We start from the raw sequence: 22,196 nt of genomic DNA, 5'->3' as shown, positions 1-22,196 counted from the left end.
GAGGTTTACTTCGAGAAGCTTGCTTTACATACAGAGCAGGCAATAGAGGCCTGTCTGCAGGAGGTCCAGGCCTGAACAATGGCTTGGTGTAGAGGTGAAGGCAACCAAATAGAAGTTATCATACGTCGGAAGGAACTGCAGATGCTGGTTTAAACCGTAGACCCACAACAAGCTGGAGTAACTCAGCGAGTCAGACAGCATCTCTGGAGAAAAGGAATAGGTCTGAAGAAGGGTCTCGACCCGAAACATCACCTATTCCTTTTCTCCAGAGATGAGGTCCGACCTGCTGAGTTACTCCAGCATTTTGTGTCTATCATCAAAGTTATCATGTCACAGGCCCCCATGCCTGGCACTGGTTTCAATCCAATGTGAAGGGTTGGACAGGAAAGCACTACCACTGTCAACATCTCCCACCTGGACCTCCACAATCCATTGGGTCTAGCTTGATCGAATTTGCTCAGGTCCAGAGCAATTCACATTATTGTAATATATTTACAAAGAAAAATAGAACCAACTTTTGAAATGATGCATTTTAATATCTTGGTTTTACTGGAACAAAATATTTCCAACTCTACCCTGCACATAATTAAATAACTCTATATTTAAAGTAATACAACATCATGTAAAACATGTAACATATATTAATATCAAAGAACAACTTTAATATCAAACAAAGACAAATCAAGGAGCTGGTTTCTTTTTTCCAGCATTTTTCCCAATTGTGTTTGTACTGTACAGTTCTTCCCGCCATCCTTTCCTTCAGGTCCTGATCTCCTGGCACACTCTTTTACGGAGTCTGGGTCACTCCAGTTAAGTGTCCCTTCTTCATCAGTCTAAGCAGCAACGTATAAGTGAAGTACCTTTTTAAGGTATGGTCCTTGTCATAGTGCAGGCAACATGGCAGCCAGTTTACAGTCTTCAGTGCGTAGTTACGTTTAGTTCTTTATCAACATGGTTTGTGGGATTAATGTTGGCTTGGAGATATATCCCCTGATCTTCAAAATACTTCATGTGTAAGGCAGAGCAGCCCTCCCTCAACCTTTACTGGAGCACCGACCCAGGTTTAGTGCTCTGGTGGGATTTGAACCCCAAACCTACCAACTCACAGGCAAGTGCGCTCCCACAGAGCTCAGCTGACACCTCAAGATGGTTTCTATCATGGCAAGCGAGGGTTTAACTGAAAACCCGAATAACATGCCTGAATTAAGGTTTATATCGGCAACTAGCACTATACGACATTTTTAATGACAATAGACAATAGGTGCAAGAGAAGGCCATTCGGCCCTTTGAGCCAGCACCGCCATTCAATGTGATCATGGCTGATCAACCCCAATCAGTACCCCGTTCCTGCCTCCTCCCCATATCCCCTGACTCCGCTATCTTTAGCAAAACATCCCCGACTGTTAAGAAAAGTAGAATGATGAAATGCTGAACAGCAAGCAGAAAAAAAAGGTTAGTATTAGATGATAAAAGCTTGGTCAAAGGTGTGTTAATGAACCTATTGGATGGAGGAGAGGGTCGGGGAGAGAATTTCAGGCCCTGAGGAATAGACTGCTGTCGGCATGGCAACTGATGGGGTTGTGAAGGAAGCAGGAAAGACACAATAAGACAGTTATAAAGAGGATTAGAAACAGGATGACAAACATTAATGGTGAATCTCATTAACAAGGTTGCTTTTAATTAGTGGGATTGTTCCAAGGACGGCAACGTAACATTGTCGTTATTTTGACTTTGACGTCATTTTATTTGAAAAGCGGGTGCCATTGAGTTAATGAGATGAAATAAGCAAACTCACACGTTTTTAAGATGGGGAATAATGTCAGCTGAGCAGTGGAGCTTTTGGTTGAACCATGAGCATAATGCTAACCTAACTGTCCTGGTGGGAACCGGACAGAATTAAACTGGCCTGCATTATACTTGGTGTAGAAAGGAACTACAGATGCTGGTTTATATTGAAGTGCTGGAGTAACTCAAAGGGTCAGGCAGAATCACTGAAGATAAAGGACTAGTGACGTTTTGGGTTGGAACCCTTCTTCAGACTGGAACCCATCCTTTTTCTCCAGAGAGGCTGCCTGACCCGTTGAATTACTCCAGCACCTTTGTGTCTATCGTCTGCACTACACGTTGCTGGCTTCCATATACACCAAATTCACATCTGATATTATCATGTTTTTAAGAAGGAACTGCAGATGCTGGAAATTCGAAGTTACACAAAAATGCTGGAGAAACTCAGCGGGTGCAGCAGCATCTATGGAGCGAAGGAAATAGGCAACGTTTCGGGCCGAAACCCTTCTTCAGACTGATGGGGGGTGGGGGGGTGGGGAGAAAGGAAAAAGGAGGAGGAGGAGCCCGAGGGCTGAGGAAGAGGAGGAGACAGCAAGGGCTAACAAAATTGGGAGAATTCAATGTTCATGCCCCTAGGATGCAGACTCCCCAAGCGGAATATGAGGTGCTGCTCCTCCAATTTCCGGTGTTGCTCGCTCTGGCCATGGAGGAGACCCAGGACAGAGAGGTCGGATACGGAATGGGAGGGGGCGTGAAGTGCTGAGCCATCGGGAGGTCAGGTTGGTTAATGCGGACCGAGCGGAGGTGTTCGGTGAAACGATCGCCAAGCCTCCGCATGGTCTCACGTTTGTTTTCTGTTTAAAGTCACTTGTTGTGTTTCCCGCATAGAATCAAAGAGCACAGAAAGCAGCCTTTGGTCAAACATGTCTACACCATTTATCAGGCATCTCATTTAACACTGCTTGCTCCGTAACCTTTTATGCATTCGTGATTCAGGTGCCCGTCCAGATACTTTCTAAGTGCAGTGTGAATATCTGCCATAGCCACCCACACATGCAGCATGTTCCAGGTTGCTTCCACCCACTGAGGTCACCAGTTCAGCTACTAATAACTCATCTAACTCTTCTCAATTGACGTCTGCAGTCGGGTTCTTGCCAATCTTTATTTTCTCTCACCCTCTCAATTTACTGGCATTGGTCTTGACTTTAGAACAAAAATATAAAACAGGTGGTACACAGTGGATGGACCGCTCCACGATGGATTACAATGCAGAGTATAAAATGGGTTTTTGAATTACTACCAATCATTTCATCCTCATGCACAGAAATCAGGTCTTGCTTACGACTCTCCGATCCACCTCCAGTAACCTTCAACCACAATAAAAAAGTTTTCTCACATTCACATTTGTTTTCGATAGCAAACTCTTAGACAAACACATCCATTACAACAAACTGGAAAATGAGAACATTAAGAAAACAGGGGTTTCCAGCCTTTCTGGTGATAAAAACTTGAGAACTTCAGCCATAGTAAAAAAATAATAGACTTAAAAATAAACACAATCTAATTAATATCTAAAGATGTGCTCCATAAACACTTAAGAATATATTAGCGTGTAACCAATGAAATCTTTACAGCTTTCAATAGATCTATTCTGGGGCCCAGTCACATTTAAGGGTTTCATTTAAAATCTGATATTGCACAAAACATCAAATTGCCTGATATTGCTCTCACCAATCTTGCAATTTGGCACGTCGGCCAAAAATTAGCATGATGTCTTGTGCTGTCCAAGGATGAGAAATAATCTTCATTTTACTGTTAAAAAAAACACTTTTCTTCACCCTGTAAATTCACACCGTTCCCCATCAGTAGTGTTCCGAATATCATTTGTGGAACTCAACTTGGATGTTGTGTGCGCTTGCACTTGCTCAAACACAGTGCGGCCATTTTGTGATGTCAAAACTTTGCAAGAGTAGTTGAACTCGCTCCTCTCCTGACTGAGGAACAGCTTTGTCTGTCAGCCTGGTGGGGCTATAGAGTGGGGCTATAGAGCGCAGTCACAGATCATGTGCAGTTAAGCAATTTATGTGAAATTAATGTCCAGATGTTGATCAGCTTGGCCATCATTTTCAGTGTTAGTGCTTTTGGTACAAAGATTTGTTGCACTAGGAGTGCCTACAGGGAACTGGCTTGTCCTTATCTCTCAACCATTCACCTCAGGTTCTTATTATGTGTGCTGGGAAAGTGTAAAATGAGCTAAGTATGTTTAGCTTGGAGATACAGCACGGAAACAGGCCCATCGGCCCACCAACTCCGCGCCGACCAGCTTACACTATCCTACTCACACTATGGGCAATTTACATTTATACCAAGCCAATTAATCTACAAACCAGTACGTCTTTGGAATGTGAAGATCGAAGATCACGGAGAAAACCCACGCAGGGGGTCACGGGGAGGACGTACAAACTCTGTACAGACAGCACCCGTGGTCGGGATCGAACCCGGGTCTCTGGTGCTGTTAGCACCGTAAGGCAGCAACTCTACCGCTGCGCCACCGTGCCGACTATAAGCAGGCTGAACTGACCAGGATGACATAAGGCAACGGTGAGGTATATACTCTCCATTATCAACCAGACTGGCCGTATGCAATTTACAGTAAAATGAGCCGATAAACTAGCACCTAGATCTGCAATAGCTAAAGGGTAGTCAGCCGTATTCGAGTGGCAGTGTTCAAGAAAGTGAGCTGGTAAACCTTGTGTTAGGTTTTCTTCTGTAATAAATTTTGATGGGGTTGGTGTAATTCAATCGGCATCAGTGAGAGGGCGCTGTGGATGGATAGTGTTTACCACAGTACATAGGGAAGGGCCTTACAAGTGACATAAAACTAACAACTATTTAGCTGGTATAACTAGCTCCAAGAACCTAATGGAACAGGTTGGCAACTAAATGAACCTTCATATAAATTGGGGCAATAAAATATTACACTGGCTAAGCTTATATGGTACTTCTAGCACCAATTGCAGACCCCAAGAACTGACAAGGAATTGGCCAGCAATCCCATGTGCAGTATCGCAAGTATCTGCCACAAGTTAAAGTCCAATGCATAACTACAAATATTTAATATTCAATATACTCTTAGGAGCTGCTCCTTCAGTCCAATGCAAGGAGATTGTGCTACGAACTCCACTTTGATATTTCCCTTTCATCATTTTCCTCTGGCTCATTCGCTCTTCTTGCTTGGCGTGCCGAATGCACGACCTCTTGCTTATTTGACGCCTTCCGATTTCGTGGCCCACAGGCCCGGCTTGCATCCTTGGTCATGGTGCTGGTGGATGCCACACTAGAGACTTGGTTGTAGCTGCCACTGGCCCCTTCAACCCGTGTGGCTGCCATTGTCCTGTAGAGCTCCAGCTGTGCCACCAGGGGGAGCCCCAAGTTGACGTCTACTATTTCTTCCAACATTGGCTTTTCCTTACAGCTTTGGTACCGAAGAGTCATCTGTAGGATCAATGGTTGCTGCAAAAAAAACCCAGAAATGAGCCTTGAGAAATCTTCCAGAGAAAAGCACCCTTTGACGGTCAGGAGAGCCCCTCAAAGGGTCATCAACACCGCACAAAAAATCACTGGCTGCCCACTGCCCTCCCTGAAGGACATCTTCAGCTCTCGCTGCCTTGGCAGGACAGCCAACATCCTAAAGGACACTTCCCACCCTGGACATAACCTGTTCCACCTGCTGCCCTCTGGCAGACGGTACAGGTCTTTCAAAACTCGCACAAACAGACTCAGAGACAACTTCTACCCCATAGCCATACGTGAAGTTAACAATGCAAAATAAGTAATAACACTCACATTCAACTGAATGGCTCTACCTCAGCTGCTATTGTTATTTATCTGTAATTTTTAAAAAATTTTTATTATATGTATGTATTTTTACCTTATCTTATATATTTAAACTGCTCTTGTAAATTGCATCGTGGGATTGACATTTAAATTTTGTTGTACCATGTGCAATGACAATAAAGAGATTCATTCATTCAAGAGGTTCCACTCAATTTGTATTGGAATTCTCTGTCACAGAGGGTAGTTGAGGCCAGTTCATGGGCTATATTTAAGAGGGAGTTAGATGTGGCCCTTGTGGCTAAAGGGATCAGGGGGTATGGAGAGAAGGCAAGTACAGGATACTGAGTTGGATGATCAGCCATGATCATATTGAATGGCAGTGTGGGTTCGAAGGGCCGAATGGCCTACTCCCGCACCTATTTTCTATGTTTCTATGTTTCTATGTATGAAGTGTTGGTTACACTTCATTTACTTCTGTGTACCAGCACACTTCTGGAAGAATATATTAACTTCAAAAAGAACAATGCATAAATTCACCAGAATATTTCCTGGAGCTAAAAGTCTTGAGTTATGAGGGCTTAACTTCAAGAGTCAAGAGTGTTTTATTATCATATGACCCAGACAGGACAATGAAATTCTTACTTGCTGCAGCACAACAGAATATGTACACATAGTACACTGTTAACTTGTACTCTGCCTTATAGTATTCAAGAAGGAACTGCAGATGCTGGAAAATCGAAGGTACACAAAAATGCTGGAGAAACTCAGCGGGTGCAGCAACATCTATAGAGTGAAGGAACTAGGCAACGTTTCGGGCCGACACCCTTCTTCAGACTGAAGAAGGGTTTCAGCCCGAAACGTTGCCCATTTCCTTCGCTCCATAGATGCTGCTGCACCCGCTGAGTTTCTCCAGCATTTTTGTGTACCTCTGCCTTATAGTACTTGTTCCTTGAATACAGGTAAAGGACTTGTTGTTCCCTGTATACAGGTGATGGAGTGATCTCATCCAGGTGTTTCAGATGGTTAGAAACTTTGTTGATGCATGTTAGGGGAATGTTTTTTGGATTGAAGGATGCACGGGAAGAGGTTGTCAGGAAATGTTAGGAATCATTTCTTCGGAAGGGGAGCAGATCTCTCAAATTTCCTCCCCTCAATTAGTTTGGTTTTTAGTTTAGAGATACAGCATGGAAACAGTCCCTTCGGCCCAACAGGTCTGTGCCAACCAGTGATCCTTGCCCTCCTGCCTTGTCCCCATAATCCCTGACACCCGCACTAATCAAGAATCTATCTCTTCCTTAAATATATCCATTGACTTGGCCTCAATGGATATTTTTAAGGCGGAGATAGATAGATTCTTTGAGGCAGGGAGCCCTGATACCCCAGAGAGTGGAATCATCCACTCCACCTCTACCCTGTCAAGCCCCTTATGAATACAGTGTGTGTCAATGAAATCATCCTTCACTCTAGTAAACTCATGAACGTACAGGCCTGGACTTTGTTGATCTTTGCTCATGTGGACAAAGTCATTATCCCTGCAGTTTGTGGAAGGTGCCCAAACATTGCACCCTTCTTTTTCTCATTACCTTCAGTCTATGCAGGCCACACAGCTTCAACGTTGTGTCCGACTGGTGGTTGTCATCGAGCGAGGAAAGCAGGGAATCGATTCGGGATGAGTCTCCAACGAGGTCTGATATGCTATCTGAAAATTCCTAGGACAAATATAAAGACTACTAGTTTTCTAACAATCGTTCAACAAATGCCAGACATGATCAGAGCAGAAGCATCAGAGGCTTATGCACTCATTCCCCAATCCAACTTTTTTTTCTTCTGTTCATAAGTTAAACATCCTATTCCTTCATTATGGCTGACAAGGCATTAATTTCCTTGAATGAAGGACCCACCCATGAATGAAAGATTCCAACTTGGCTTAACCCTCATGACAGTCTAAAGTATCGGGATTTATAATGGACAGCTCAGTGGTGCAGTGGTAGAGTTGTTGCCTTACAGCACCAGAGACCCGGGTTCGATCCTGACTACAGCTGCTGTCTGTACAGAGTTTGTACCTTCTCCCTGAGACCATGTGGGTTTTCTCCGGGTGCTCCCATTTCGAACCACATTCCAAAGACGTGCGGGATTGTTGGTTAGTCGGCTTCTGTCAATTGTCCCGAGTGTGTAGGATAGAACTAGTGTGTGGTGATCGATATTCGGCGTGGACCCGGTCCTTGTCCTCTGCCTGTCCCGCTGAGTTACACCAGCTCTTTGTGACTGCCTTTGGTTTAAACCACCATGGCAGATCCTTCCCCCACATTAAATGTTTGAGCACAGATCCATTGGATCGGGCCCTGGATTGCAGCCACTCACCTTTGGTTTCTGCAGGGACACTTTGCACTCGGACACCTGGGACGGTTTCGCTTTGATGTTGACATAGATTGTCATCACATTTGAGAAAACGGCACTGCAGCTCAGCTCAATCTCCACTCCGCAGGGAAAGCGAATGGTCTTCCTTGCGGGCAGCTCTGCCAAGAGACACCAAGAGAAACATTAGGCCACAGCTCAACTTGTATATACTCTAGATTTGTTGCCCTCAGCTTAAGATGCAGCGAGATTAGTTCATAAGTTTAGTTTAGTTTAGAGATACAGCGCGGAAACAGGCCCTTCGGCCCACCGAGTCAGCACCAACCAACGATCCCCGTACACCAATTTTTACATTTACCAAGCCAATTAACTTACAAACCTGTACGTCTTTGGAGTGTGGGAGGAAACCTAAGATCTCGGCAAAATCCCACGCGGCCAAAAGGAGAACGTACAAACTCCGTACAGACAGCACACGTAGTTGGGGTCGAACCTGGGCCTGCGGTGCTGCAATCGCTGTAAGGTAGCAACTCTACCCCTGCGCCACCGTGCCGCCCACTGGTCAAACATGATAGGAGCAGAATTAGGCCATTCGGTCCAACAAGTCTACACCATTCAATCATGCCTGATCTATCTCTCCCTCCTAACCCATTCTTCTGCCTTCTCCCCATAACCTCTGACACCCGTCCTAATCACGAATCTATCTATCTCTGCCATAAAAATATCCACTGACTTGGCCTCCACAGCCTTCTGTGGCAAGATGGTGGAAAACTGAGAAGTTAATTAACTTATAAGATTATTTCCTGCTAAGATTACGGAGAGTCGGTATGTCAAGGAGGATTCTCTCAAACATCTACAGGTGCACAGTAGAGAGCATGCTGACCGGTTGCATTGTGGCTTGGTTCGGCAACTTGAGCGTCCAGGAGTGGAAAAGACTACAAAAAGTTGTCAACACTGCCCAGTCCATCATCGGCTCTGACCTCCCTACCATCGAGGGGATCCATCGCAGTCGCTGCCTCAAAAAGGCTGCCAGTATCATCAAGGATCCACACCATCCTGGCCACTCACTCATCTCCCCGCTGCCTTCAGGTCGAAGGTACAGGAGCCTGAAATCTGCAACATCCGGTTTCAGGAATAGCTTTCATAAGTTGATAAGTTGTAGGAGTAGAATTAGGCCATTCGGCCCATCAAGTCTACTTACTGCCTATTATGCCTCCTGGCATGTAGAGCAGCAACGAAGGTCCTCCACTCAATACTGTTGATTCCTTCAATTGCTGTTTCCGAAACATATTTGTTTTACGCGACAGGGTTGTTGTCCCTGTGCTCAACCTCCATCCTGGAGGACCAGTGGATCGCTCTCCGTCTCGCCTCTACCCTTCGACCTGTTCAGCATGGGAGACCCTAACAGGAGACAAATCTCCCGCTGGCATAGCTCTAGGGGTCACTGAGACGCACAAGCTCCCCGAACACGACAAGGTTGCAATCCAACAAAATCTACTCCACCATTCAATCAAGCTGATCTATCTCTCCTTCTCAATCCAATTCCCCTGCCTTCTCCCCATAACCCCTGGCACCCGCACTAATCAAGAACTCATCAATCTTCACCTTAAAACTATCCATTGACTTGACCTCCACCGCTGACTGTGGCAATGAATTCTACAGATTCACCACCCTCTGATGAAGGAAATTCCTCCTCATCACCTTTCTAAAGGTATGTCCTTTTATTTTGAGGAATATGGACACCAGTCCTCGTCTCTCCCAAAAGTGGAAACATCCTCTCCACATCCACGCTATGCAGGCCTTTCCAGAGGAATAATGTCCACACCATTACAACAGAGCTCTAGTTCTGACGATGGAGGATTGTAAATACAAGAGAGAGATTGGGGTTACTTCAGACAGCATTGCCAATTGTTTTTGGATAGTGTTTCCGGTAACGAGGTTGAGGCTGGGCATCTTACCATTGGCCAGGCTCCAACGTTCATTTCTCACTTGGAGTTGCGCGGTGTATCCAGAAGCACAGACCTCGTCTGTCAGAGCGCGGCGTTCCTTCAGCGTGTGTCTGATCTCCATCACCTGCTTGCCAGTAATCAGCCGGTCCTTCCCCATGTCTGTGGGACAAAATAACAAATCATTCAGTGGGCCTCGGACACTGGCAGCATCTTGAAAGATATCAGTCACCGTCAATTACCTCACGTGCATACGGTCATGGGGTTACGAGTGATAGGAGCAAAATTAGGCCATTCCGCCCATCAAGCCTATTCTGCCATTTAGATAAAATAAAAATAGAAATAAAATAGAATAGGTGTAGGAGTAGGCCATTCGGCCCTTCGAGACAGCACCGCCATTCAATGTGATCAATCAGTACCCCGTTCCTGCCTTCTCCCCATATCCCCTGACTCTAAGAGCCCTATCTAGTTCTTAGCCCTATTTAATCATGGCTGATCTCTCCCTCATTCTCCTGACTTCTCCCCACAACCCCTGATACCCGTACTAATCAAGAATCTATCCACCTCTGTCTCCACAGCTTTCTAGGGCAAAGAATTCCACAGATTCATCATCCTCTGCCTAAATATATTTCCCCTCATCTCCTTCCTAAAGGAATGTCCTTTTATTCTGAGACTATGATCTCTGGTCCTAGATACTCCTAGCAGTGGAAATATCCTCTCCTCGTCCACTCTATCCAAGCCTTTCACTATTTGTTAAGTTTCAATGGATGAGGTCCCCCTCATCCTTCTAAACTCGTGTGACTAGCGACCCAGTGCCGTTAAACGCTCATCATATGTTAAGCCACTCTTTCTTGGGATTATTCTTGTAAAACCTCCTCCGGACTCTCTCCAGAGCCAGAATATCATTCCTCAGATATGTGGCCCAAATTTACTCACAATACTCCAAATGCGATCCGACCAGTGCCTTATAGAGCCTCAGCATTACATCCCTGTTTTTCTATTCTAGTGTTCTTGAAATAAATACTAGCATTGCATTTGCCTTCTTTACTACCGATTCGACTTGCAAATTAACGTCTTGGGAATCCTGCACCAGCACTCCCAAGTCTCTTTGCACCTCCGATTTCTGGATTCTCTCCCCATTTAGAAAATAGTCTACGCCTTCATTCCGACTACCAAAAGACATGACTCATGGATCTTTGTCTGTGCAAAAGATGGTCAGTTTAAAAATGTTTAAACAATAAAATATTGCATATGCTGAAAACTGGAAATTGGAGCAAAAACTCGAGCAGACTCCCAACTGCAGCTCCAGAGACACAATCGCAGTTAATATTTTGATGACCTTTATCATAACCAACTGTTAATCATTTCTGCATTGATCTTAGTATTCTTTTAAATAATTTCCATTTGTATTTCTTGTCGGGCAATTAAATTCCTTGTTCACACCAAGCTCACAGACTAATCAGAACACACTGAGTAATGATAAATGGACCATCAGGTTACGCATCCTAGAAATAGCATCAGATCGTAGAATACACTCATAGAATTTAGAGCGGCACGGTGGCACAGCTGTAGAGTTGCTGCCTTACAGCGCTTGCAGCGCCGGAGAACCGGGTTCAATCCCGACTAAGGCCGTTGTCTGTACGGGAGTTTGTACGTTCTCCCCGTGACCCGTGTGGGTTTTCTCCGGGAGCTCCGGTTTCCCCACACATTCCAAAGACGTACATGTTTGTAGGTGAATTGGTTTCTGTAAAATTGTCCCTAGTGCTGCAGGATTGAACGCAGACTCTGTGGGCTGAAGTACCTGTTTCCATGCTGTACCTCTAAATTCACCTGAACTACAGTCGTAGGGGAATATTGCTCCTCGACCCCACCTTTGGGAGAAGGTGTTAAACTACCAAGAAAAGCAGGTGAATTTCCATTTACTTTCACACATTTTTTAATCTCTCAATCATTCTCCATGGAGAAAATAAACACAACTCAGATACAACTGGGGAGATCTAAAATATAGATACTAAATGCTGGAGTAACTCAGCAGGTCAAGCAGCATCTCTGGAGAAAAGAAATAGGTGACGTTTCAGGTTGAGTCCCTTCTTCAGACTGAACGTCACCCATTTCTTTTCTCCAGAAATGCTGCTTGACCCTGCTGAGTTACTCCAGCATTGGGGTGGGAGATTGCAACCTTCACGTGGTCCACCCTGTTTCGACAAATGCAATCAACCCAGCGTGCACAATCAAATAGAACAAGTTGTCCTACAACTTTAGGCTGTGCACGCCATACGCAAGAAGACGACTCCAGGATTTTGTATCGATATTTTAGGTCTTCCCAGGTCTGTTTATTTTCTCCCTGCTAGTGGAATCTTCATCAGATGTGTATTCCTGTACAGGCAAGTCCCACTGCTAAGGAGGGCTGAATTTAAACCAAATTTGGTTGTGAGGTGGCATAGCAGGGCCTTGTATTTTAAGAACCTTGTATTTTATTTTCAACCCATTTGGTGTAATTTGCTTCCTGATGTTATTGCATACTTTTACAAAGTCCACTTTCTCTTTTCTTGTTTCCAAGATATTGACGGGATGAGGAACACTCCAGCTTAGACATTCTAATTTACCCCAAACGTTCAGAAACGTTAGGCCGCACATATTCAGAAAACATGGTCCTTCTCTCCAGGGGCAGGAACAGAGTACAGCTAACAGCCCAGATGTACCCGAGATGGTAGTTGGGTCTTTGGACTGAGAACTTAACTACACTTAGTGTCTCCTTATCCATGAAGGTGGTGAATCTGTGGATTTCTTTGCCACAGAATTCCATGGAGGTCAAGTCAATGGATATTTTTAAGGCAGAGATAGATAGATTCTTGATTAGTACGGGTGTCAGGGGTTGTGGGGAGAAGGCAGGAGAATGGGGTTAGGAGGGAGAGATAGATCAGCCACGATTGAATGGCGGAGTAGACTTGATGGGCCAAATGGCCTAATTCTGCTCCTATCACTTATGGCCTTATGACTTTATGAAGGGGGAGAAAATAGAGATGTGATAATGGTGCAAGGAGTCACAAAATGCTGGAGTAAGTAACTCAGCGGGACAGGCAGCATCTCTGGAGAAAAGGAACGGGTGACATTTTGGGTCGAACCTGCTTCAGACTGATGTCAGGGCAGAGGGAGATACATAGATAAGGAAGTGTAATGTGTGAAAATTGGACAAAGGGAATGGAGATCAAGCAAAATCCCCGTGACATCAGTCTGAAGAAGGGACTCGACCACAGAAACGTCACCCATTCCTTCTCTCCAGAGATGCTGCCTGTCCCGCTGAGTTACACCAGCAGTTTGCGTCCACTTTCGATTTAAACCAGTTCTTTCCTACACAATGGTGCAAGGGACCTTGAAGGGGGATGGAATTGGGAATTGACTGGAACTAATCTCATGTTGGGAGGAAGCGTTGGGGATAGGGTTGTTCCCTGGCAACTGGAGGAAGGGTGAGGAGAGGAGCTGCCTATTTTGAGATGGGGGACATTTATTGGGAGTTGCAGCCATACATTAATAAGATGGATCAGAAACCTGGATCCACCGTGGGTCTGGGTTAGTAGACTGCTGTATCGCAATGGCAGGAGGAGAGAAAGGGCAATGAGGAGATAAATAGGAAAGAGTGGTACAAAACGTGAGGTAATGTTGCACAGGGAATGAGCTCATCCCACCTGGCTCAGCTGGGGAAGTTGCACTGTGGTTGTGAGGATGACTCAGAACTGAACATCCTTGATCGGATTTTCCATGTGACCCCAGCCTAGTCATAACGCATTGCTTAATTCCCGAACAAATGCTTGCAATTGAAGTGTAGGAAAGAACTGCAGACGCAGTTTTAAATCGAAGATAAACACAAAATGCTGGAGCAACTCAACGGGACAGGCTGCATCTCTGGAGAGAAGGACGTTTCGGGCCGAGACCTTTCTTCAGACTTGCAATTGTAGTTACCGGGCACCATGTTTAAATCAATGACAGAGAGACAGACCTATGGATTAATTCAATCATTTGGGATCCGAAATATTTAATTCCGCAAAATTCAAAACTTATCTGGTATAAAATAAAACTATAATTATTTTTGCATTAGCCAAGTGAATCAGCAACTGAATTTTGGTTGATCCCGGATCAACTGCTCCCTTCCCCTCCAATGCCAAATCAGTCAGGATGGCATAGTGGTGCAGCGGTAGAGGTGCTGCCTTAAAGCCCTGTCCCACTGTACGAGTTCATTCAAAGAGCTCTCCCGAGTTTGCCCTGATTTGAACTCGGAGATTTACGGTAATGGCCGCTCGTCGGTACTCGGGGCTCTCGTGGACATTTTTCAACGCTTTGAAAAATCTTCATGAGTCTTCCCGAGCTGACCGCGTTTCCCGAGTACCTGCCGTTAGCGTTACGAGCCGCTAAGAGACGTCCCTGAGCTCTGACGTACCCGCTACGTTCATTCTCCGTGCTTACCACGAGTTTGATTTTTTTTTAAACTCAGGAGAGCTCTTGGAATGAACTCGTACAGTGGGACAGGGCCATTACAGTGCCAGAGACGCAGGTTCGATCCAGACTATAGGTGCTGTCTGTGAGGAGTTTGTACGTTTTCCCTGTGACTTGCATGCGTTTCCTCTGGGTGCTCCTGTTTCCTCCAACATCCCAAAGATATGCAGGCCTCTAGGTTAATTGGCTTCTGTAAAATTGTCCCTAGTGTGTAGGATGAATGAATGAATGAATACATTTATTGGCCAAGTATTCACATACAAGGAATTTGCCTTGGCGCTCCGTGCTCATGTGACAACGACATACAGTGACAGCTAGTGTGTGGGATAGAACGAGTATACGGGGATCGCTGGGCCAAATGGCCTGTTTCTGCGCTTGTATCTCAAAAGTCTAAAGCTCCCGACTCATCTGCTTCCTTCCACATTGCAGCAGGAATCATTACTGGACAGCCCGTTGTCTGAGTTGGGATAAAACCGATAAAGCTAATGGCCGATTCACTGCTCACAGCCCGACAGAAATCGTACACATTTATGGTGTAGTGCTAGCCATTTTCCGAATCACAAACACAATAGCTTACTTCAAATAGTTCCAACAGATCCTGGCCTTTTTAATCCCTGGCAGGTCAACAGATCCCATGAGAGAAGGTCCATCAACCAGTGCGCCCGCGTCTATTTAAACCTTCAGAGCCTTTGATCTCGAGCTGCAAGTACATTTCCATATTTCCATCCTGCGACTGGCTGTTGGTGCGGTGGAGAGGCAGCTGTCAACGGCATGAGGTCAGGAGGCTCAGGTTTCCCCCCTCTCAAGGCTGTGTACCCTTCTGGCAAATGAGGTCATTGCTTACGCAGGTAACTGCTTACGTCCATCCAGCCACAAAGAAGAGTCTGATTACCAGGCAGACCTTTTCAAACGGTAAAATTATCAACCAGGCTGAAACGCTTGATATTGATCAACAATTCCAGGCGTTGCTGAAGACATGGTCAGTTTAGTTTAGCGATACAGCGCGGAATCAGGCTCTTCAGCCCAGCGAGCCCATGCCGACCAGCGATCCCCGCACATTAACACTACCCTACACACACTAGGGACAAATGACGCTCATACTAAGGTAATTAACCTGCAAACCTGCACGTCTTTGGAGAGGTAATAATTACCTCTCACGACACCCAAACTATACAAATTCTTATGTTCATCAGTTCTAGGAGCACAAGTAGGCCATTCGGACCATCAAGTCTACTCCGCCATTCAATCATGGCTGATCATTCTTTCCCTCTCAACCCCATTCTCCTGCCTTCTCCCCATAACCCCTGACACCCGTACTAATCAAGAATCTGTCAATCTCCACCTTAAAAATATCCACTGACTTTGCCTTTACAGCCTTCTGTGGCAAAGAATTCCACAGATTCACCACACTCTGACTAAAGAAAATCCTCCTTTCTAAAGGTACGTCTTTTTATTCTGAGGCCAAGGTCTCTGGTCCCAGACTCTCCCACTAGTGGAAACATCCTCTCCACATTCACTCTACCCAGCCCTTTCACTATTCGATGGCCTATCAATGGCCGAAAAGGTTTCAGACAGTCGTGGCTTCGAGATCCACTGCAAGAACTTGAGCATAATATCCAAGATCAGTGGTAAAACTGGTGCAGGTGCTACACTGGAAGTTGCACCTTCCACATTGACATGGTGTCCATCATGGAATTGCCATCTCCCTAGCCTGGTCTATAACGATTCTTAAATTGATTAAAGGGTTCCGAGAAGATATACGAGGATGTTGCCAGGACTAGAGGGTCTGAGCTATAGGGAGAGGTTGAGTAGGCTGGGTCTCCATTCCTTAGAGCGCAGGAGGATGAGTGGTGATCTGAAAGAGGTGTACAACATCATGAGAGGAATAGATCGGGTAGATGCACTGAATCTCTTGCGCAGAGTAGAGGAATCGAGGGCCAGAGGACATAAGTTCAAGGTGAAGGGGAAAAGATTGAATAGGGATCTGAGGGGTAACTTTCTCACACAAAGGGTGGTGGGTGTGTGGAACAAGCTGCCAGAGGAGGTAGTTGAGGCTGGGACTATCCCAACATTTAAGAAGCAGTTAGACAGGTACATGGATAGGACAAGTTTGGAGGAATATGGGCCAAACGCAGGCCGGTGGGACTAGTGTAGGTGGGACATGTTGGCCGGTGTGGGCAAGTAGGGCCTGTTTCCACACTGGATCAGTCTATGACTAAGACTCTAAACTGGTTATTACCTCATTCCTGTCAGTGCAAGCTTGCAATGTATAAATAGTTGCTAGGTTTCCTCCATTCAGGCTACACTCTAAAAATGACCACACTCCAACACTATCTAATGAACGCAAATGTGCTTTGGGTGCCCCAAGATTGTGAAGGAAGTGATATCAATGGAAGTTCTTCAATGAAAAATAATCATATTGTGCAACCGGAGGCCAAAATTCTCTTACTCAAATAGTAAAAGGAGAAACTGCAGAAGAATTTCCTCATCTCAATAAAGAGAACTTCCTCATCTCCACCTGTAACGTACACAGCAAAGATAAGCCCGAAAGGACACAAAGTGCAGAGGTAACTCAGCGGGGTCAAGCAGCATCTCTGGAGAACATGGATAGGTGACGTTTCGGGTTGGGACCCTTCTGCAGGTCCTTGTGACTCCATTTTGTCGGCTGCGTTGTTTCTCCATTTTGTCGGATGCTCGCTTGACCCGCTGATTTACTCCGGCACTTTGTTCCTCTTTTGTGTAAATCAACACCTGCAGTTCCTTGTTTCTACAAGATAAGCCGAGATAAGTCTAACATAGTCATATCTTTTCAACTGCATTAGGGGCGACACGGTAGCGCAGCAGTAGAGTTGCTCCCTTACAGCGCCAGAGACACGGGTGCTGTCTGCACGCAGTTTGTACGTTCTCCCCGTGACCTGCATGGGTTCTCTCCGGGATCTCCAGTTTCTTCCCACACTCCAAAGACATACAGGTTTGTAGGTTAATTGGCTTGACATAATTGTAAATTGTCCCTGGTGTGTGTAGGATAGTGTTAGTGTGTGGGGATCGCTGGTCGGTGCGGACTCGGTGGACCGAAGGGCCCGTTTCCTCGCTGTATCTCTGAACTAAACTAAACTAAAGGCCCTCGTTACCCTTGTGGGAAAGAAGCATGGATAACAAAGAACATAGACACCAAAAAGGTCCTCTTGTGCACCTATTATATTAATCAAAAATACATATATCCAGTAATATTCTAACACACATTAATAATTAAATGTTCAGATACCTATAAAGAAATTATGTGAACCAGGAATTTTTGATTGATAGAAATATTCGTGAAGAGATGCTTTTGAAATCACATGGTCCAGTTGTATCTCTCGCCAGAACAGTACACAGCTGGGAGCCACTCGACCACTTGTGATCTGAAACCGATCCCTACCTTTGTGTGGAGAGTGATAGGTTCCACAATTTGTACGTGTACACAGACATATTGGAAAAGATTCAAAATAGGCCTGGGGCCAACTTCATGAGCACCTGTTTGCTAATGTTTTGTGCTTCATGCTACGATAAAACCTAGATCCCTTTCGTTCAGAGATAGAGCGCGGAAACAGGCCCTTCGGCCCACCGTGTCCGTGCCGACCAGCGACCCCCGCACACTAGCACTACACACTGCACACCAGGGACACTTTGCAATTTTTACTGAAGCCAATTAACCTACAAACCCATATGTCTTTGGAGTGTGGAAGGAAACCGGAATACCCGGAGAAAACCTGGAGAGGGCAGTCACGGGAAGAATGTACAAACTCCGTACCTACAGCACCGGTAGTCTTAATTGAACGCACGTCTCTGGTGCTGTAAGGCAGCAACTCTGCCATTACGCCACTGTGCCACCCTCCCTCTGTGCTGTGTTCATCTACAATGTTTCTGCATTTAGCTAATACTCCGCCTTCAGATTCTTCTCTACCGGAGTGCACAACTTAACACTTCCACATTTTAAACTCACATTGCCACGCTTTCACTTGCTCAGATAAACTACCTGTGGCCAATTGCAGGGTTCTATGCTCCTCTTTGTAATGGGTAGCACAGAGGCGCAGTTGATAGAGCAGCTTCCTCACACTGCCAGAGACCACGGTTCGGTGCTGACGTTGAGGTGCTATCTGTTTGCACCTTCTTCCTATGATCACACGGGTTTCCACCGAGTGCACCAGTTTTTTCTCACGTCCCAAGGATGTGCAGGTTTAAAGTGAATTGGCCTTGATAATTGGTCCCTAATGTAATAATCAGTAGCGGGGTCCCTCGCCAGGGAGCCCTGGAGGGGAGCTTCGACCGCCGGCCCCGCGGTCTGCGGCGCGGCGGGAGCGTTCAATCTTCGACCAGCGGCCTGCGGCCTACACCAACCTGAAGCCGCGGTCTCCGGTGGGGAGGCACCGATTCAGGACTTACCTGGACTTTTTACCTTGTCTGCACATCTGGACACCCGCAGCGGCTGCACATCTGGACACCCGCACCGACCACGGGGGAAAATGGAGGAGGACCGGCCAAATTTTGTGCCTTCCACCACAGTGATGAATGCTGTGGTGGATGTTTGTGTTAAATTGTTATGGTGTTTTGTGTGTGTTCTTTTTCATTGTACCGCTGCTGGCAAATTCATTTCACTTGCACTTTATGTGCAAGTGACGAATAAAACGGATTGATTGATTGATTCATGTGGATGAAACCCTTGTCTCTGGCGTTGTGAGGAAGCAGCTCTGTCAGCTCTATCCAGCCCACTTCCTTTTAAGACGAGCCATGAATAGAACTAAATATGATGCAAATGTGAGTCAGCATCCCCATTTGTGACATCCGCATGAGGCAGATGACGCCAACAGGACATGGACACTGGAGAGAGGGCAGATGTATGTTTTAGGACATAAATGACAGGTTTCACCAACCACCAGCAATAAATAGGCAGCATATTATGAAAAAAGCACAGTTTTTGATTTTTAGAGATTTTAGAGAAACAACGCACCAAACGGCCCACCAAGTCTGTGCCGACCAGCGATTACCCCATACACGGGCACAATAGGGACAATTTAGAATGTCTTTACCAATTAACCTACAAACCTGAGGTACACAAAAAAGCTGGAGAAACTCAGCGGGTGCAGCAGCATCTATGGAGCGAAGGAAATAGGCAACGTTTCGGGCCGATTTTCGATTTTCGAAACAACTGTACGATTTTCGATTTTCGAAACCGAAACAACTGTACGACCAGTTTCACAACCTGGATGATCTTCGTGTGTGCGGGAGGAAATCGGAGCACCCGGAGAAAACCCGCCCGGTCACGGGGAGAACGTACAAACTCCATCGTCAGGATCGAACCTGGGTCTCCGGCGCTGCGCGGCAGCAACTCTACCGCTGCGCCACCGTGCTCAGACGTGAGGACTTGACTTACCCTCGGAGACATTCTCCAAAATCTGGGTGACTTTTTCCTTCTTGAGAATGTGCCTCTTAAGATACTTCATGAAGATGCCTGAGCTGTGTTCACCGTCTTGTACTTCATAAGCTTCTGCGTCTTCACATCTGCAATTAGAGCGAAGATTAAAAGGAGCCCTCGTGAGACCACACCTGGAGTATTGTGCGCAGCTTTGGTCCCCTAATTTGAGGAAGGACATTCTTGCTATTGAGGGAGTGCAACGTAGGTTTACAAGGTTAATTCCCGGGATGGCGGGACTGTCATATGCTGAGAGAATGGAGCGGCTGGGCTTGTACACTCTGGAGTTCAGAAGGATGAGAGGACATCTCATTGAAACATATAAGATTGTTAAGGGATTGGACACGCTAGAGGCAGGAAACATGTTCCCGATGTTGGGGGAGTCCAGAACCAGGGGCCACACAGTTTAAGAATAAGGAGTATAAGCCATTTAGAACGGAGACGATGAAAGACTTTTTCTCACAGAGAGTGGTGAGTCTGTGGAATTCTCTGCCTCAGAGGGTGGTGAAGGCAGGTCCTCTGGATACTTTCAAGAGAGAGCTAGATAGGGTTCTAAAAATTGCGGAGTCAGGGCATATATGGGGAGAAGGCAGGAACGGGGTACTGATTGGGGATAATCAGCCATGATCACATTGAATGGCGGTGCTGGCTCGAAGGGTTAAATGGCCTACTCCTGCACCTATTGTCTATTGACCATAGGAGACCTCTTACGACCATACAGGCGACCCCTGGCGACATGTCGCGGGTGACCTCTCACGACCATAGGAGAACGTACAAACTCCGTGAGCGGTCTCCAAAGAGCCGTAGCGTCTTTCTGGTCAACGCTGAATTTTCAACGTGTTGAAAATTTTGGCGATATATCACAGTTGCCGGCAGTCGCCTGTAAAGGTCGCGTAAGTGGGACAGGCCCTTAATCAAGCCCCATTTTTTATCTTAAATTATAACCATATAACCATATAACAATTACAGCACGGAAACAGGCCATCTCGGCCCTACAAGTCCATGCCGAACAACTTTTTTTCCCCTTAGTCCCACCTGCCTGCACTCGTACCATAACCCTCCATTCCCTTCTCATCCATATGCCTATCCAATTTATTTTTAAATGATACCAATGAACCTGCCTCCACCACTTCCACTGGGAGCTCATTCCACACAGCCACCACTCTCTGCGTAAAGAAGTTCCCCCTCATATTACCCCTAAACTTCTGTCCCTTAATTCTGAAGTCATGTCCTCTTGTTTGAATCTTCCCTATTCTCGAAGGGAAAAGCTTGTCCACATCAACTCTGTCTATCCCTCTCATCATTTTAAAGACCTCTATCAGGTCCCCCCTTAAACTTCTGCGCTCCAGAGAATAAAGACCTAACTTATTCAACCTTAAATTGAATGATAAAGATCCCATTATACTATTTCATAGAAGAACAGGAATGCTTTCTATGACCACAAAAAAGATTCGCTCTTTTAGACTAACCAGATAGCATCACATTTGAGTGTGTGTGTGTGTGGAACTTTGCAACCTGTAACTTGACCGACATGTTTCCCTGGTTAAAACCGTTATCCCTCATCTACAAGTACTCGCAAAGTCATAATAGGCGTTACAGAAACAAAACAGATCTTTCTTAGTTATCGGCAGAAGGTGGGATTACATCAGTCTTCACCAGCAGTGCTGAGATGCTTTTGTTGATCATGGCTGGCTCAACCTTAAATGAAGTCGAGTTGTGATGGCCATGGACTCAGCAGGGGTGTGGATGTGCCTGAGGCCGGTTGCTGGTAATCAACAAACTCTCGGGAGCAGTGGAAGTGAAATATACTTATTTAGGAATTGTTAGGAATGTCCCTGACATTTTATAGACTCGTTAATTTTAATCCTTTGTTGCAACTCTTAGGCATGGCAGTAAGGTCACTTGAAGTCCATCGCTCCTATTCCACTGACAAACTATCTGAAAGGCAATTGCTGAATTGTACAGGGAATTCTAATGCCAGCCTGGAGTCTCTTCATAACCAGCATCTGCAGTTCTTTGTTTCTACAACTTTGGAGTTTTCTTCTGCTAGTTCTTATAGGGAAAAGTAGAATTACAGAAGCTCGAAGGGCCAAATGGCCTCCTCCTGCACCTATTTTCTATGTTACATAGTTCCTTCCCTGCCACGCTTCTTCTTGCGTGTGGAGAGCACAGCCTAAAGTTGCAGGACAGCTTATTCTATTTGATCTTATTTGATTGTGCATGCCGGGTTGGTTGCATAAGTCAAAACAGGGCGGACCATGTGAAGGTTGCAATCTCCCACCCCCTTGGCACACTCCTCTCCCCCCCATACTACTGAACCTGAGAGGCCAAATAAA

General features: G+C 45.7%; 1 protein-coding gene across 2 annotated transcripts in view; it reads right to left on the bottom strand.

Moving 5' to 3' along the window:
* Positions 1-515: 515 nt before the first annotated feature.
* The window catches only part of malt3 (MALT paracaspase 3), a 96,742-nt gene continuing 75,061 nt past the window's right edge, over positions 516-22,196 (bottom strand). For both annotated transcript variants that reach the window (XM_055662609.1, XM_055662611.1), the window contains 5 exons: positions 19,822-19,949; positions 9,933-10,082; positions 7,984-8,138; positions 7,206-7,331; positions 516-5,298 (listed from right to left, as the gene is read on the bottom strand). In XM_055662609.1, the coding sequence (XP_055518584.1) occupies positions 4,957-5,298; positions 7,206-7,331; positions 7,984-8,138; positions 9,933-10,082; positions 19,822-19,949 (901 nt within the window). In that variant the 3' untranslated portion in view covers positions 516-4,956. The remainder of the gene's footprint in view (positions 5,299-7,205; positions 7,332-7,983; positions 8,139-9,932; positions 10,083-19,821; positions 19,950-22,196) is intronic.

Source organism: Leucoraja erinacea, chromosome 36 (genome assembly GCF_028641065.1).
Source record: "Leucoraja erinacea ecotype New England chromosome 36, Leri_hhj_1, whole genome shotgun sequence".
NCBI lineage: Eukaryota > Metazoa > Chordata > Chondrichthyes > Rajiformes > Rajidae > Leucoraja > Leucoraja erinaceus.
The sequence above is the reverse complement of the archived record's forward strand: the minus strand, read 5'-3'. Positions and strand labels throughout refer to the sequence as shown.